This window comes from Tamandua tetradactyla, chromosome 6 (assembly GCF_023851605.1).
Source record: "Tamandua tetradactyla isolate mTamTet1 chromosome 6, mTamTet1.pri, whole genome shotgun sequence".
In the NCBI taxonomy this organism is placed as follows: domain Eukaryota; kingdom Metazoa; phylum Chordata; class Mammalia; order Pilosa; family Myrmecophagidae; genus Tamandua; species Tamandua tetradactyla.
In genome coordinates, this window is record NC_135332.1 from 57,628,709 (window position 1) to 57,647,660 (window position 18,952).

Sequence of the window (18,952 nt, forward strand, 5' to 3'; positions counted from 1 at the left end):
TGAGAGAACAAGTATTGTTCTCCTTATCCTTATTTCAGCATGAGAACCATGTCTGCTGACTGCTGAGCTATATCCGGCCATTAGCTTGAGGTTGTGACTAATTGCTTTTTAATGAAAAAAAAACAAGATTTGTCTAATGTTGATGAGTCATGCAAGCAAGCATCTCTCTGTCAAGAGCATCTCACTTTCAAAGACATGGTCTGTCCAGATCACCAGGGCTGAGAGAAGTGGTCAAATGCAAGCCTCTTTGCTGAGGGCCCTCTGCATACTTGGAAAATCCCACAACAGTGCAGTGAGGGTTAGATGGTCTCTGCTATCAAGAAGCCCATGAACCAGGAGAGAGGAAGACATGCACCAGCTCTCTCTGACACTCACCAGGTGGAGCATCTTGTTACAGACATAAACCAGAAGTCCGCAGAGCCAACAGGTCTTGCCAACAGCAGACATTTTGAGTAGAGTTTTGAATGCCAGATACAGCTGTAATCCAATGACAAGCATACCTGCAGTGAGACTTGCAGCAGGCAGAAGACATAATAGCTGGCTTTGGACAAAGGGTAGTAGTCTGCCCTTAGGGGATGACATTCCAAACATGGACATCAGCCCATGCCCAGGTGTAGGAAGACCGAGAAGCTTTTAGTCCACTTGAAAAGAAACAAAAAATAGAGAACATAAAGCCACATGAACATTAAGTAGATACAGTCAAGGGTCAAAGCAGAGGTGTGTGGTAGGGGGCAGAAAGGAAGGGGAATGAGCCAGCTGGGCTGGAGTTAAGGAGAAGATTTCATTCCTCTGTCCCTGTGCTGATCCAGGCCCCACCATCTATCACCAGACCTCCTCTAATTGGGTATTGCCTTCTCCAACACCCATTCTCCATCCTACCATCCAAACCACTAGCTATCCTTCTAGAGCCCAGGAAGCCCCAGTCGTCCAAATTCCCATTTTCAGGATAAAGTCCAACCTCTAAGCCGGGCATCCAAGACCCTTCTTAGTCTGGCCAATATTTCCAGCACAGCTCCCATGGCATTATTTCATCTGTCCTATGACCAAGTCACACCAGACAATTTCTCATACTCTGGATGGTAAACACTTTAAGTCAAATACATTTTCCTAGCCTGATTCCTCTACCTAGAATGCTAAAGACAGCAGACTCTGGAGTTTGAATCCTTGTCTTGTGATCTTGGGTAAATTACTTCGTATCTCACTTTCCTCATCTATGAAATGGGAATAACAATAGTACCCACCTAGGATTATGATGATCAAATGAGTTCAACAAGTAGAGTTCAGATTAGTTCCTAATATACAGTAAGCTCTCAAAAAAAGCTGGCTATTGTCAGTATCCATGGACTGAAACTCTGCAAAGTTTATTCAATGTCATTTGAATGAAGAACTCTGTCCTAGTTTTATTTTGTTCCCTGATGATGGAAATTCAACAACATGTGGCATTGTGAGGCATGCAACTAGGTGAACGAAACTTAAGGACAGTATGTTGAATGAAAGAACAGAAACAAAAAGTCTCACTCATATGGACTAACTATAATGTCCAAACTCAGAGAATTGAAGTCAAGAGCATGGGTTATCATAGGTTGGAGCCAGTTGCAAAGGGTCATAGATTGTAAGCTCTCACAGCAGTCACATATATACAGGAGTTGTTATTTCTAAATTCTGAAATACTGAGTTATTTGAGTATAACCTGGTCATTCCCTGAAACTTCAGATATGTATATGACACCTGAGACTCTGATATAGAGCACTGAAGCTATGAAAGTCAACATTACTCCATATAGCAACTGTTTAAAATTTTGAAAAAGTCATCAGACTTCGATGAGCAATACGAATGAAACTGAAATGGATAGGACTAAGGTAAATCAGAATATAGGGTAAAGGATGATATGGTCTATATTTTAAAACTTCACCTTCTGTGTAAAACCAAAGGAGGAAATGTTTATTTGGTGCAAAATTTATACTGTGGGTAGTGCATTATCTAATTTAACTTGTATGGTCAGTTTATTTGAATACCATAATTTCCTGGAATCTTGAATTAGGACATAAGATTCTGTTGGTTTATACAGGTTACTGTGATACCAGGACATATCCCAGAGCAATTTGGGCAGAGAATAAGAAAGTATTTGCAAAGTCCACTTGGAGGACCTGGGAGAAAGGAGGAAATATAAACTTCCTCATCTGGGGAACTCCCTATATTCTCACAAGCAGTGGGAACAACCAATTCAATAGGCTGAGCCCTTAACCTTAGGGTTTGCCCCTATAAAATTTATTCCTGCAAAGGAGAAGCTAAGCCTACTTATAATTATTGTCACCCCCAGAGAACCTCTTTTCTTGCTCAGATGTGGCCTCTCTCTCTCTAAGCCAAATCAGCAAGTGAACTCACTGCCCTTCCCACCTACATGGGACATGACTCCCCGGGGTATATATCTCCCTGGCAACATGGGACAGGACTCCCAAGATAAGCCAGAACTTGGCATCATGGGATTGAAAAAACCTTATTGACCACAAAGAGGAAGATACAGATGAGACAAATAAAGTTTCTGTGCCTGAGTTTTCAAACAAAGTTAAGAGGGTATCCTGGAGGTTATTCTTATGCATTATATAGATAACCCTATTTATTTTATGTTGTATTGGAGTGGCAAGAGGGAAGTACCTGAACTGTTGAGCTGTGTTCCAGTAGTCTTGATTCTTGAAGCTGATTGTAGAACTATACAGCTTTTACAGTGCTACTGTATGATAGTGAAAACCTTGTGTCTGATGCTCCTTTTCTCCAGGGTATGGATAGATAAGTTTAAAAACAAGGTTAAAAAAAATAAATAATGGGGAGGGGAATAAAAGGTTAAAAAAATTGGGTAGATGAAAATACTAGTGGTCAGTGAGAGGGAGGGGTATGGAATGTACGAGTTCTTTTTTCTTTTTTCTTTTTATTTCTTTTTCTGGAGTGATGCAAATTTTCTAAAAAGGATCATGGTGATGAATACGTAACTATGTAATGATATTATGAGCCATTGATTGTATACCATATATGGACTGTATGTGTGTGAAGATTTCTTGATAAATATTTTTTTAAAGCTATTTTAAAAAAAAAAAACATGTGGCAGTACCTGACAGAGGCCCAGCTGGTAGTAGATGCTCAATAAATAAGACTAGTTTAGGTCTGTGCTGGGTACACTTGAACCGTCTTAGGAATAGTCTCTATCAGCTGTACTGATCAGGATGAACTAAGTTATGCTGTGGTAACAAACAACCCCCAAATCTCAGTGGCTTCAAACATCAAAGATTTACTTCTTAGTCACACTACATGTCCCTTGCTGGTTGGTGAAGGCTCACACCATGCTGTCCCTGCTCAGCAACCAGGCTGAGCAAGCCTCCACTATTTGGAACATTACCAGCCACTTGTGGCAAATCTCACACTGGATCTTAGAGGCTTTGGCCCACAAGTTACACACTTGTGTTCACATTTCATGGGCCAAGGCACTTCACGTGGGAAAGTGCAACCTTACCATGTGCACCTAAGATAAGGCTATCAGTGGACAGCCTTAATGACCAGCACAGTAGAATCATGCTGGTCTCAAACACTGATTGGCCTCCAGAAACAGTGAGTGGTCTGTGAGTTCAGGATGGAGAAATGAGGCCCTGGTAGCTGTACTCTACCCCCAACAGAGGCTCTGGGCCCCCCAGTCCATGTATAATGTAAGTACCAGCAGGTTAGTTGACAAAATTGAACTCAGTGATTAGCCCTCAGAGGTGGAGTGAATACCTGGTCTGGAAAGGAGACACAGAATTCTGGTACCACACTGGGTACTGGGCTGGGCTACCTAGGCTTTCAGGACCCCTGTCCAGGTCCTAATCTTATATAAACATGCTTCAATCACAGCACCCAGAGAATGCAAGACAGACTGCCTCCTGGAGGTCACAGACCTGATTCCTCCTTACCTCTGACAGGGCTATCTGCGGTACCTTCTCTCTCCTAAGGCCTTTCTCAGGGACTCCAAAATGATGGCCTCTTAACTCATTCTGGCTAAGAAAATATATGACTTTCCTGAGTGATTTTCAACTGCTGAACTTCAAAGGAAACTGTGGCAGGACTTTCCTCTAGGACAACGTAATAATGATTCCTTAGAGCTATATTCAACCTCCCAAACTGAGATTTGTGGCTGTGCTGTAATCTTACAGTCATACCAAAACAGACAGGTGTGTATTTTATTAAAGAAACAGATTCTAGAGGAACGAACTTTATTAATATCAGAAAATCAATCATCATGACCAGGTAAACTAATGAAGTAGCTTCAGACAATTATAAAAGGGCATTTACAAAGAGACAACATGCCTGCTTCCAAAATTCATGGTTGGCTGGTTACCCGAGTCAGGTCTGTCTGAGCCTGGGATCACCCTTCTGGATTCCAGAAGTAAATGGAGCAACGATGGCCAGCATCCCTTCCAACCCTGAGAAGTTTTTAATTGCTCTGGGATCCCTGAAGGGATGACAGCTCATGCTGGATGTTTCTGCTGAGCCAGGAGCACAGAGCTGGCTTTAGGAGACAGGGTTTTCTCTGATTAAAGTTGGCCAAACCTTTCCAAAGAAGGCTCCCTAGGGATGTGCAGGGGCAAAAATATACTGTTGCACAGATACACTCCTGGAAAAGGCTCTTGTGAGACTCTTAGGAACAATGTGTCTGAATGGTGATGGCCATGTAGCATCTGACCCCTGGCTGTTTATGCCATCTGCCTTTCCCTCTCTGTTACATGCCTTCAAGACAGCTGTGTTGTGAGAAGCTAGGGCACTCGCAGTGTAGCAGGATCCCCTGAGGGGAGAGAAGGCCAGTACGACCTCTGTAACTTCATCTGGGCCAGCCAGTTTCACCAGCCTTGGTCAACGCCTACCCCAGCTAACCACCGAAGATGGGGAACAGGATCTCCAGGTCTACAAAACAAGGTCCCCTGAGCACTGCTCCCTTTAATAACAGCCTTTGGAGGAGAAGTTTTCTTTAGAAGAGATTATGGGCAGAGACCACATAATTGAGAAATCTGGTATAAGCTAGTAGAGAAGGACTTTTCCAACAGTGAACATGACCCAAGTGTGTACTTCAAGTCTCTAAAAACAATCAATCCAAAAGCTGGACATGGTTGGGCGGGTCTCCTGTTCTTATTTGGAGCCCAGAGCCACCAGATTTTTTGGTGTCTAAAATCCAGATTTCTTTTTCCTTTGCTACAAGTGAATCACAAGGAGCTGAACTACTGTTCTTTCTTTTACTTCCTATTTTCCACATTTGCATTTGTAACCAGCTCCCAGCAGGGTCTCTTTCTGAGGTCACTGATTTGGGGGTCTGATTAATGATTCTTAACTGCATTATTAGAGTATTCCCCAAAGGTAAATTACTGGTCAATATTGAAATCCACAAGCAGTGCTTAAAAGCTTCCCACAGAGCTATCCAGGAAAAGGATGAGTCCAAGATCATGTCAGGAATGTTATTTAGACAAAATTTGCAGCAGTCCTTTGGCCAGAGTTTACTAAGACTTCTTCTGATTGAGGTTTCTACGGAGCATGACCAGAGCTGCCCCAACAGCTGCGTCCACATCCTGCCCAAAGGACACAGAGAGAGGGAAGGCCTTCTGTACCTCCTGCTTCAGCACCTCATTCCTGGACAGTGCACTCCCACTCCCAATCACTCGCTCCACACCCCACTCTTTGAGCTGCTGAAATGGAAGCATCGAGTGCAAGTTCTGGACAATGCCTCGGCACAGGGCGCGGGTCACGTGGCCCAGGGAGAGATCAGAGGAGGAGATCCTGGTCACCGAGGCCAGTTGGTCTGGAAGGTGCCTCTCTCCCAAAACTGTTGGGGTGATGGTGAGGCAGGTGTCTTTCTGCTGCACAGCCGCCTGGATCATGTGGGAATACACAGTAGATTCTTCGACCTCCAGGCCTGCCAGGAACAGAGATCTGTGTGAGCTTATGCACCCCTGTGCTGCAGGCTACTTGCTGCCCCCTCCTTACAATGTGGCTGGCTGCTTCCAGACTACCAGCCAGCTATCTTCTGTAGACCCCAGCCCAGACTTCAGTGACATATTCCATAAGTATTACCATGAGCCTTAAATCCCAAGACAGTAGAGGGGGCCTTGGTCCAAGAGGGTCAAATGTAGTGTGGTAGTTAGATTCAGTTGTCAACTTGGACGGGTGAAGGCACCTAATTTTGTTGCTGTGGACATGAGCCAATGGTTCATGAGCCTCATCTGTTGTTAATTACATCTGCAGTCAGCTAGGAGTGATGCCTGCTGCAATGAATGACGTTTGACTTAACTGGCTGGCGCTTAAATGAGAGAGCACAACGTAGCACAGCCCAAGCAGTTTGGCATACCTCATCTCAGCACAAGCAGCTCAGCCCAGGCCTTTGGAGATGCAGAAAGGAATCACCCTGGAGAAAGTTGTTGGAACCCAGAGGCCTGGAGAGAAGGCCAGCAGAGATTACCCTGAGCCTTCCCACATAAGAAAGAACTTCAGATGAAAGTTAGCTGCCTTTCCTCTGAAGAACTAACAAAATAAATCCCCTTTTATTAAAAGCCAATCCGTCTCTGGTATGTTGCACTCCAGCAGCTAGCAAACTAGAACATGCAGACACTGATCAATTAGTATCATCGCTACTGCTGCTAGTTATTGGCAATATCACAGAAATCCCAATGCACAGAGCTGAGGAAGTCTGGCCCATCACCCCACCCCACCACCATCATGCACATGGGGCAATCAAGGTTCAGAGAGAAGTGATGTGTTGATCATCCCATAACTTGTTGTTGTCAAGCCAGACTTCCAGCCAGATATTCCTCCCCTACACTACATTAGATCTACATTCCAAAGAAAGCAGGCCTTTAGGTTCAGTAAGCTTTGACCTTAGTATCACTTTTGGTCTCTAACTCGCCATGAACTGAGAGAGAGCAAATCTGGCCTTCAGTAGGGAGAAAGTCATCCAGATTAAGGACTCACCACCATCGATGTACTTTAGAATCAATGGGGGAGCTTTAAAACACACTGGGACTGACCCCACCCCCCGACACTCTGGTTTTATTGGTCTGGGCTGCAGCCTGAACACTGGAACTTTTAAACACTTCCCGGGTGATTCTAATATGCAGCTTTGGTTGAGAATCAATTAGACCAGTGCTTCTCAATGCAAATGTGCATTTGCATCACCTGGGGATCTTATTAAATGCGGGATTCTGATACAGTAGACCTAGGGTGGGGCCTGAGATTCTGCATTTGTAACAAACTCCCAGAGGATACCAATGCTGCTGGTCTGTGGACCACACTTTTAAGTAGCAAAGCTCTAGAGCAGAGGTTACCGACATTCATGGGCATGAGAATCACCTAAGGAACTTTTACTAAATGCCATGCTCAGGCCCCACCCCAGGCCAAAAAGGTCAGCATTCCTATGGGTAGGGGAAGGCTAGAACATAAGTCACACTGATACATTTAACAAACAAATTCAACCATACATATCAGGAATGGAAGAGAGAGTGGAATAATTTAAATATCATAGGCAACTAGTCAAAATTTGATCAGCAAGATTCCTGGTTAAATGTGACAGAATGAATATTAGCATCCGTCCTCTTCCTCTATAAATTCCACTAAAATCCTGGCACATTTAGGAAAGAGACAAGAGAAAGCCACAGATAAAAAGAATAGGAAAGGAAACAAGGAATGGGAGATTTTGACACATTTTTGGAAGACAGGAAGCAGATACAATGAAAGCCAACTTTTCAGAAAAGAAGGAGTTTTCAGAGAAGAAGAAGCTACAGGCTGGGAGTTTGCAGAGGAAGATGCTAATGAGAAGGGAACCAGTTCATACCCATAAACCTCAAGCCTTAAGAGGCCCAAGATACTTCAGAAGGCAGAGGAAATACCAGACCGGCCACTTTCAGAATAAAAGGGCAGTCATTGCCATTGTATATATGTTATTCAAAAAAAAAAAAAACTTTAAAAGAAAAAAAGCAGCTACTGTCTGCCCAGCTCTGCACCCTGGCTGCTGCATCCTGAGCCCATGCCTGCAGCAAGCACTAGGAGGGAGGCTCTGAAGCTCTGGCTCCTTCAGCTTCAATGCTATAGTGCCTCTCATGGTGTCACTATTTTGCTACACAGTGTGATTCTGGTGGGTTTTTTTTAACATATGTTTCATACAACACAGTTCCTAGATACAAGCCAACTATTAGTGCTCAACTGAAAAAAATAGCAACTGTTCCAACTACGGGCAAGAAAACTTAGGGACAAACCTTCCAGAGGGAGTGTAGAAAAGTGGTCCAGGGCATGGTGCTGGAACCTGACCTCGCAAGGTGAGGCCCTGGCAGGGTTACCTCACAGGTTAGTTAACCTCTTAGTTACCCATAAAATAGGGATAATATTAGTATCTATCTTATAGGGTCATTGTGATGGTTAAATGAGTTGATACACATAATTTAATTAGCACTGTGCTAATTTAAGCATCTTCAACACCCATCTCAACTTCATACCATCTTGCTTTATATGCTGACTCAGACCTAACCACTACATTAGATGCAATTTTACTATGTGTCCAGAGAAATTATTTATGGGCAGGAGACTGAAGAAAACAAGAGGTGAGCCAATCCCAGTGAAAGCTGTCACAGCTCCCTGGAGAGGTCCCGGTCATTGGCTCACCTTTCCCAACTCAGCCTCAGAAAACCTAAGGACTTCCTCCATAGGTTGGAATCAACTCTAAAAGATGAGTCTGTGAGCCCCTCCTGAACCCAATCAGCAAGCACAGCACAGCCATCTCCCCTTGAAAAGACTTCATGCCAGAAAACTCTTTCTAGTTTACAGTATTAAGGGATACAAAATTCAGGCCCTGGCTCCAGAAGCTTTGCAGACTCTTCTGGCCTGGCCAGCTCCCACATGCCCCAAGAAGGGATGTACCCATGGCCCAAATGTCTGACTCCAGGTACACAGAGCCAGATACTGCACAGCTCTCAGTCCAATGCCCATGGGCTAACCCACTTAATTCCCCTTACAACCGGCCAGGGTGAAAATGTGCGGAGAGACCAACCCTCTGAATGCCATGCTCTGCTCCAGTTAAAATATGGCCTCCAAACCAAAGCAAAAACTGGAGGTTTTAAAAATGCATATGCAATAGCTGCAAGAGCTTATGTGACTGCCTGTCAGGAAAAGGACAGGGATAGAAAAGGGAGGGGGAAGGACTGCTTCTTTTCTCTATAACTCCTTCTGTATTACTGGATTTCTTTTAATCATGTGCTTGTATTTATCACAAATTTTTTAAAAATTAAAGGAAATGTTAGCATATACTCAAAGTCTTCTTGTTTGCTGGAAAACGCCTGGGCCATTATTCAGGCTTTGGGGGTACCTGAAAGGAAGGTGTCTGGCCAGCTGTTTGCCCAAGAGACCTGGCTTCTAGCCCTGATTTTGCATCCTGATTCATCTTAATCTACTAGTGAGGAAGAACAGAGGCAGAAACTGCTCTGCCACAGTCTTAGAACCACAGAACCCCAGAGCTAGGGAAATACAAGAGAAGGGACTTGCTGAGGCAATAAAACGACTCAGGGATTTACCTGCACCAGGAGCCCAGGCCACTCTCTCCTGGGTTCCACCCACCACACCACGTTGATTAATGAACAACATCACACTACAGGCCAGGCATAATCTTACTATGGCACAACATTAACTCATTTCACCCTCACAAGCCTTTGAGGTAGGTACTATGACTGACCCATTTTCAAAGAGGGAAGTGAAGCACAGAAGAGATTAAGAAACCTGCCCAAAGGCACAGAGATAGTGAGTGGCAGAGGTGGCATTAAAACCAGGCCTTAGGCTTCAGAGTCTCAGCTCCTACTACCAGAAGGTGGAGTTCCCTGTTTGCTGGCCTCTGGAAGACTGTGTAGGCTTAGGGCATTCTAAATAGAGTGAGAGTTCTATTTTTGTATTTTATGCTTTAATATTTCTATTTCTAGATAATAAATGCAATGCATTTTATCTGAGTAAATTTTATTGTATTTGCCTCTGTTTTTTATTCCAATCAAATGGCATAGTTGTAGAAACTTCATAAAAGGTTAAGTTATGTAAAAAAAAAACCAACATTCAAAGCACTTGCTGCTTAACCAAAATAAGAGCCATGCAAATGCAAAAGATTTTTCTAAAGGATCATGCGAGAAATGAAATGTTACCACCTCTTACAGGGATAAGAAAAAGTCGCTTTCATATAGAAACACTACCAACTCAGTAAACAATTAAAAGGCCCAATCAATCCAGTTAAACCACTATCTTGATAAAGAGCTTGCTTGAAGGTTCTGCATCTCGAAATCCTTTTCTGATGCAATGCAAAACAAAATCAAAGTCCAATTCTTTAAATGAAGCATTCCTAAGGGGACCCCAACCAAGGGGGTGGAACTCCCCTGGCAATCCTGGCGTCCCTGGCCTGCCTGACAGGACCAATATCAGTGGGCCACACTTGCCTGTGCCTCCCCCATTACCGAGTTGAATGTCTCCTGGAATTACCTGACTTGGAGCTCCTACAGATAACCAGTGCAGCTGATGAAGATGATTTCCCTAGAAGTGGACAAATTTCAGTCCAACATTAAGTACTAGAAAAGGGAACTCTTCTGGACAAAGAAGGTTACATGTTTCACTATAAAGGAAGAGCAGAAGAAGGCTTGGTTCATTTTATCCTGGAAATTAGAGAGGGAGTGCATCAGAGCTTCCAGGGACCATTTCAAGAAAGCTAGGAAGGAATTACTCATCAGGAATAAATGCCAAAAGGATTTTAAAATATTAAGAGCCTTTTTACTCACTCACATTTGATCATTTTATTTTCAGCTGTCTATAATCATCAGAAAGAAAACCTTTAAATGCAAGGGACCCAGAAGCTTAGTGGGAGAGAAGTAAGACAGTGGGGCATGGCCGAGCTGGGGAGACCAAATGATACTCCAAAGTCAAGGTTAGGGGAAAAGGGCCCCTGAAAAAAAAAAAGGAGTAGGTAATGGCAGCTCAGAAGACAAGAGGAAAAAAGCTGAGGGCAGGCAGAAATATGCTAGAACCTGGCTGGGCCTGAAATTGAAAATCTGGAAGCTTAAACAGCAAGCTAAGTTTCAAAGCACTGTCACATAGAAAGGACAAGTAGAAAACACAGCACCATGTAGTCCATACTTTACCTAAATCTGCAATCCACTGAACCAGCATGTGGACGAACGTGGCCAGCACATTGCCCCCATTGAGTGAGGCTGCCACTCCCAGGTAGGACCTGTCAAAGTACGGGAAGTACGCAACTGAAGCTGAAGGGTCTGGAGTCTGCACCGGCTGAAACCCCAAAGGCATGGAAGCTGCCAACTGAACCGAGGTGCTGATATTGAGAACTGGGGGTCCAAAAAAAAGCAGAGGTTAGTCCTTTAGAGCTAATTCAATTTGGGAGAGTACAAATCACAACAGGGCAGTGGGAGAGTGTGGTAATTTTTAAAATATGGGACATACAATTTGGCAGGTGAACTCACTACCTTTCCCATTACATGGAGCATGACTCCCAGGGGTGTAAGTCTCCCTGGTGATGTGGGATCTGACTCCCAGGGATGAGCCAGAACCCAGCATCATGGGAATGAGAAAGCCTTCTTGATCAAAAGGGAGCAGAAAGAAATGAGACAAAATTAAGTCTCGGTGGCTGAGAAATTTCAGAGTTGAGAGGTTATCCTAGAGGTTGTTCTTCTGCATTATATAGATATCCCTTTTTAGTTTATGGTGTATTGGAGTGGTGTGCCGGTTTGAAAGTATGTATGTACCCTAGAAAAGTCATGTTTTAATCCTAATCCCATTTTGTAAAGGCAGCCATTTCTTCTAATCCCTATTCAGTACTGTATATTTGAAACCGCAATTAGATCATCTCCCTGGAGATGTGACTCAATCAAGAGTGACTGTTAAACTGGATTAGGTGGAGACGTGTCTCCACCCATTTGGGTGGGTCTTGATTAGTTTACTGGAATCCTATAAAAGAGGAAACATTTTGGAGAATGCGGGAGACTCTGAGAAAGCAGAACGACATAGCCATGAGAAGCAGAGTCCACCAGCCAGCGACCTTTGGAGATGGAGAAGAAAAATGCCTCCCGGGGAGCTTCATGAAACAGGAAGCCAGGAGAGAAACCTAGCAGATGAAGCCGTGTTCGCCATGTGCCTTTCCAGATAAGAGAGAAACCCTGACTGTGTTCACCATGTGCCTTCTCACTTGAGAGAGAAACCCTGAACTTCACTGGCCTTCTTGAACCACGGTATTTTTTTCTGGATGCCTTAGGTTGAACATTTCTATAGACTTGTTTTAATTGGGACATTTTCTTGGCCTTAGAACTATAAACTAGCACTTATAATATTCTCCTTTTTAAAAGCCATTCCATTTCTGGCATATTGCTTTCCAGCAACTAGCAAACTAGAACAAGTGGCTGTAAGGAAGTACTTGAAACTGTTAAACTGCGTTCCAGCAGCCTTGATTCTTAAAGAGGACTGTATAAGTATATAGCTTTTACAATGTGACTGTGCCGTTGTGAAAACCTTAGGTCTGATGCTCCTTTTATCCAGGGTATATACAGATTGAGTAAAAAAAAAAATAAGGATAAAAAATAATAAATAATAGGGGGAGATAAAGGATGAAGGTTGGGTAGATTGAAATACTGTTGATGAATGAGAGGGAGGAGTAAGGGGTATGAGGTGTGTGAGGTTTTTTTTTCCTTTTTATTTCTTTTTCCAGAGTAATGCAAATGTTCTAAAAATGATCATGGTAAAGAACACACAACTATGTAATGATATTGTGAGCCACTGATGTATAATATGGTCATACTGTATGTATGTGGAGATTTCTCAATAAAAACATATTTTTTTAAATATGTGCACAAATTCTCTGATACACATCCTTTCATGAGGTAGAACCAAACTTCCCACCCCTTGAGTGTGGGCTGGATTTACTGACTCCTTTCTAATGAATAGAATGAAACAGAAGTGACAACATAAGACACGAGTGAGGAAGCCATAAAAAGGCACTGCAGCGTCTCTCTTGGGTCCCTTGTTCTAGAGCATCTGGCTGACATGTCTTGTGTAGCCCCACGAAGAAGCCTGTGTGGAAGGAACTGAGGCTCCTGCCAATGGCCACATAAATGAACTTAAAAACAGATCCCCCAGCCTCCTTCAAGTCGAGAGACAACTGCAGCCCTGGCTGACTGCTTAACTGCAACCTTATGAGACCATGAATCAGGATCACCCAGCCACTCCCAGATTCCTAACCCTCTGAAACTTCAAGAGAAAATAAATGCTTTTTGTGTTAAGCTGCTAAGTATTGGGATCTGTTCTGCAGGAATAAATAACTATGATAGAGAATAAAACCTCAGGCCAAAAAGTTTTCGTCCCTGGGGAGAGTTCATTCATTTGTAGCAAGTAGCATCTCATTCTCGTTTCCCAGGGACATTTCCAAGGTATGCTTCTCCACCTCCCTCCACCAACAAGGGGATATCTCCTAGATCTAGCACAGAAAGGATGATTTTCACCCCTAGTTCTAGATCTGAGCTTGTGGGCTCTTGCAGTGGCCTCTTCTCTTCTTCCATTTCTTATGAGATTTGGTTAAAAAAAAAAAAAATCTGCTCTTCTTAGTCTATTGAGGGCCAAACTAAATGAGGTCAGCATTCAATTTTCCCACTTAATGGAGATGGAAAGCAACTAGCACACAAACAAGTCTTGGAAAGCCAATAACCTTTACTGTATGTCATGTCAAGCCTTTAAGCATGACCAAAACCAGGAAGCAATGGGTAAAGGTACCACCAATGGCGAGTTGACCAACACTGCCATCGACATAGCACAACAGTGCACAGGCTGGCAGCTCCAATCCAGAGCCAGAAAATGCCTCATTTCAGGGATGACCTTGCCATTTAGAAATCACATTTACATCCAGATACAGGAAAGCCCTCCGTGAAGGGAAGAGCCTAAGATTTGAAAACTATCAGGTAAGAGGAAAGGAATGAACACTTATCAATGCCTTTCCCAGGTACTCTGCACAGGCGCCATCTCAACCATCACAGCCACCCCAGGAAAAAGCTTCATTACCCTCTCTTGGATGAGGACAAGGATTCAAGGAGGAGAAGCAGCCTGCCAAAGATCACTGAACCAGGGGAAGCAGAAGGATTGAAATTCCAACTCAGGCCTGAAAGTTTCAATCCCTGATACCCATGCCTTGGAGTGCAGGGATTTACGGAAAGAGTTGGGGTACTTGGGAAATTAAAAATCACAGGATAAACTATGAGCTTTCCTGGGACATTAACTTTGGTGAAAATTTAGGAGAAAAAGGTTTTGAATTCTGTCACTCTTATAAGCTTTTATTACATATATATGAAAAAACAATATAGGCAGAATGTCAACTAACCTTGTATTCTTTCACCCACTGACTACATTGGTACCAATACCTGCTCTCAAAACGTCTGCATCCTCATTATCTCAGTGTAATTAATAAGGTTTAGAAAAAAAGTACATTTTGTTTCAAAAAGGAAATTACTACCAAAAAGCAAGTAAACAAGTGAACAAACAAAAACCAGTTGCTTAATGTTAAAATAAATTTAGGAGATTGAAATGCTAGTGATCAATGAAAGGGAGGGGTAAGGGGTATAGTATGCATGAATTTTTTTTTCTGTTTTCTTTTTATTTCTTTTTCTGAATTGATGCAAACGTTCTAAGAAATGATCATGATGATGAATATACAACTATATGATATTGTGAGTTACTGATTGTATATGTAGAATGGAATGATCACATGGTAAGAATGTTTGTGTTTGAACGTTGGTATGTTAAATATATAAAATTAAATTAAAAAACCAGTTGCTTGAAATTTTGTCTTTTAAGGATACAACAGAATAGGAATAAACTACTACACAGAGGACAGTGGTGACTCCAAGTTTTTTAACTCAGGGATGAATTGTAATATTTGTAAATGATGAAGGAGACAAGGGTATCATAACAAAAGGAAAAACAGGGTAAGATGAATGAATTCTTTGTCCTCTCACTAGCAAGGAGGGGCATCCAGGTGGACTAGCTCAGCCAAGCTGCTGGGAGGACTGGATGAAACGCACATGCTAGGGTGGCACTGTGCATCATCCTGCAACCACCTGCTCAGACGGGCACGCCCAGACTCTTACCCTAGACCAGGGATCAGTAAACTACGGCCCACAGGCCACCTGTTGCTGTATGGCTTGTGAACTAAGAATGGTTACTACTTTTTTTAATAATAACTATTGAGATATAATTCATTTAACACAGAATCTACCCATTCACAGACTTTTAGTTTATTCACAGAGCTCTATAACTACCAATACTATCTAATTTTTCATTATACCTGTTAGCAGACATTATCCATTTCCACCTCTCCTTGGCCCCTACCAATCATCAAACTGTATTCTGTCTCCATGGATTTGCCTATTATGGACATTATTTATAAATGGAATTACATAATATATGGTCTTTTGTGACTGCATTTAGCATAATGTTTTCAAGATTCACCCGTGTTGTCACATGTCATGGTATTCCATACCTTTTTTATAGTTTAATAATATTCCATTATATGGAAATACCATGTTTTGCTTATCCATCCATCAGTTGATTGACAAAAATGCCACTTTTTGGCTTTTATGACTTAATGCTTCTATGTAAAACCTTTTGTGTGGACATATGTTTCTATACATACCCATCTCTTGGGTATATATTTAGGAGTAGAATTGTTGGATTATATGATAACTCTGTGTTTAATGTTTAAAAAAACATTTTGTGGAACTTCCAGCCTGTTTTCCAAAGTGGCTGTACCATTTCATAATCCCACCAGTATATTTTCACATTCTGAAGCAGCTGAAAAGAAGTCAAAAGAAAAATAACATTTCGTGATGTGAAAACGTTATGAATGTCAAATTTCAGTGTCCATAAGTAAAGTTTCATTGGAACACAGCTACACAAGTTTATTTATATATTGTTTATGGCTGATTTCATACTACAGCAGGAGAGTTAAATAGTTACGACAGAGACCATGTGGCCTACAGAGCCTAAAATATTTTCTCTCTGGCCCTTTACTGAAAAAGTTTGTCAACCCCTACCCTAGACTGCTGTCTCCACCTTACTGTGATGTCTCTCATGGTGAATACAGAAGAGATCCTGCACTTCAAATCAGATCTGCTGTACTCTTCCTGACAAACACACAATAACAAATACCCTAATCTATGAATCTATTTTCTCACTCACAGAATCACACACCAACTGGTCAGCTGGAGAGAGCCATTTTCCCTCACCTGATGTTGAGGGCGTAGTAGAGATTTGTACACATTTGTCAGGGCTCAGAGAGATCACTTGCCCTGTTGGCAACTCCCCTTGAGCAAAGACAGTGGAGGCTGCTTATGTGTTTCCTTTAGAACCTGGTACAGAGCTGGTACTTAGGAGGCACCAGCATAAGTCTGAGGAGCAAAAGAAAGAAAACATTACCTGCATCCGTCCTGTGGGCCATGCAAGAATAGACTGAGCACTGTAAATCGCCCATGGCCACTCCCACCTCTGTTCCCTTTGGAATTTCAAACCATGTGTGGGAAGTTCTGCCTGCCACACTTCCAGGCTCAGCAATATCTGGGAGCAGGTGGACAGGAAAGCCTGAGGCCCTCAGTCTGCAAAATAAAAATAGACACCTACGTTCACCTGGTGTTTGGTTTTCTGTTTTTCATTGTTTCCAGGAAACATATCAAGGGAAAGAGCTATAGGATACACAAACTAGAAGGAAAAGTAGAATCCAATTCTTCACAGACAGCCTCTTTGGCTTTTTTAAAATCAGGAGTCATAGGCTTGAGCTTTTAAAATAATGAACACTGACTTTCAAAAGCTTGGGATTCACCTTCCTGGGGGAGAAAACAGCCAGTATAAGCAGCAGTGATCAGAAAGGATTAGCTAAGAGCCAGATAGCAACAGAATTTCCACCTCCTGTGCTGAAAGGAATGCAAACACTCTGCAAAAGGAGGCCATTGGAATTTCAGAACAAGGTGATGGTAGGTTAGCAAAGTCCAAACCAAAATCACACCCATTGGTATTCTGGATGTCAGATGTAGCATTCAAGGTTAGTGAATATGGGGCTGTCAATTTTATAAAACATGCTAGAAAATCCTTTACCTGAACTACCAGGTGCTTTTATTTCAGAGCACAGAATCTGAGCCCTGAAGGAAGTGCCCTTATAGGGCAATGGACTTCTGTACCTGAAAAGGCAATGATTGTTTAAAAGGAACTTAGAAGTCATTCCTCATACCTTCTACTTCCACTTTTTAATCTTATTTTTATTTATTTATTTTTGGGGGGTGCATGTTCCGGGAATTGAACCCGGATCTCCAGCATGGAAGGTGGGCATTCTAACCTCTGAACCACCCATGTACCCTTAATCTTATTTTTAAATATGTTTTAAAAGTAAAAGTTGTTCTTTGAAATTCACAGGCTGAGCCCTGGTCACAGAGAACTGGAGCACCCAGCCCAGGTTGAGGAGAGTGGATGAGGAACAGGACAGCATGGTGAGGTGGGCACAGCACGAGACCACGCGCTGCATGGTTTCGTGACAGACGGGTTCATGCCAAGTGACCAAAACAGGACGGGGGAGTTTTCAGAACCTGTTGCCTGTCCTTCCAAAAAGGGAAAACCCCACTGAAACTTATGCTCTAGAGATACACTTCAGACTGCAGCCAGCCTGCCAAGGTTATACCCACATCTCCAAGTTCCAGCGTTGGCTCTGTGTGTTGAAATATCCCCAGCTAACAGCATTCTGGTCTGACATCAGGGGTCTTCGCAAGCCACACAACATGGCCACCACATAGTCGTGGATGGTCCCAGCTGCATCGTAGGACTTCAGGAACTCTGGGCTGTTTTTAACACCAAAAACAATTCAGTGGAGTCTGATATTGTCTCAAAAGCACTTGTTGCACCTAGCTGTAGGCAGTAGCCAGAACCCCACCTGCTAGGCCAGTGGCTCAAGTACAGCTGGACCTCCCAAAGTGAATGCCTCCCAGCTACTCCAAGCAAAGCTGGCAGGTCCTAGGTGAAGGGACACGTGGGAGAACATGTCACAGTTGGAAAGGCAGGACAAGGGCCCCTATCAGCAGCCCTGTAGCTCTGCCAACCCATCATGAACTTACCACATGACCCTTAGCAAACCATGTGACCCCGCTGTTCCTTCTTTCCCACTCTGGGTTAGAACTGGACAGCCAATAGAAAGCCCATTGAGAAATGAAGTTGTTCTAAAGCAAAACTAGTTCTTGAGCCCACATCTATGCCAGAACACACACTGAGGCACAATCCAGCAGGTAGACTGACGCTTACTGGCCATAGTTACAGCCTTCTGCCCACTCACATTCCCCGGGAAATCCAGAACCCAAATTGCAGTTGTCCATACCTATTTTTCAAAAGCCAGAAGATGGTTGCACAGCCAAACCCTGTGGCCACACTCAGATGGGACTCCGGTTGGGGCAGAGAAGCCAGGAACCTGCTGCTGCATCGACCATCCTGCCAGGTGACCAGATGACTCACAGCTTTGGGTTCGAACACAGGGGTGGCCTCTCCCTCTGTCCATACACAGCCTGGAACAAAGGAGATCACCAAAAACAGAAAGGAACAACTGGCCAGGCACCAGCACCTCCTGCAGATGACTCTGCTAATGAAGTTAAAATATACACATTTATCACTCTATGATAAGCTCTGCTCACAAACATGGATTCTGGTATCAGAGTGCTTAAGGTTAGTACCTGGCTCCACTATCCAGAGCTGTGCAACCCTAGGGAAACCACTTACTCCCTCATTTTTTCCACTTCTTTGTTTCTTTCTACTCATTTCTTTTAAGTTAGTATTATATCTCACTCCTTCTTCCAATAAAATAAGTTTAGCACACTCTCAATTTCCTAGTCTCTGGCCTTCCAACCCTCAT

At 43.1% G+C, this 18,952-nt stretch overlaps 2 protein-coding genes across 3 annotated transcripts in view; both read right to left on the bottom strand.

The window, feature by feature from the left end:
- TRPV1 (transient receptor potential cation channel subfamily V member 1) overlaps positions 1–11,264 on the bottom strand; it is a 42,340-nt gene extending 31,076 nt beyond the window's left edge. The window contains exon 1 of one of the 2 annotated variants that reach the window (XM_077165562.1): positions 11,163–11,264. Coding sequence is in view for 1 of the 2 variants with exons in the window: in XM_077165561.1 (XP_077021676.1) it covers positions 376–597 (222 nt within the window). In the remaining variant the exon portion in view is untranslated. Of the gene's footprint in view, positions 1–375; positions 638–11,162 lie in introns of those variants that run through there. The other variant, XM_077165561.1, reaches the window with a different exon arrangement.
- SHPK (sedoheptulokinase) overlaps positions 3,767–18,952 on the bottom strand; it is a 33,230-nt gene continuing 18,044 nt past the window's right edge. Inside the window, exons 3-7 of the mRNA XM_077165564.1 lie at positions 18,425–18,608; positions 17,742–17,894; positions 16,489–16,664; positions 11,163–11,363; positions 3,767–5,926 (exon numbers count right to left, since the gene is read on the bottom strand). Coding sequence (XP_077021679.1) covers positions 5,514–5,926; positions 11,163–11,363; positions 16,489–16,664; positions 17,742–17,894; positions 18,425–18,608 — 1,127 coding nt within the window. The 3' untranslated portion in view covers positions 3,767–5,513. The remainder of the gene's footprint in view (positions 5,927–11,162; positions 11,364–16,488; positions 16,665–17,741; positions 17,895–18,424; positions 18,609–18,952) is intronic.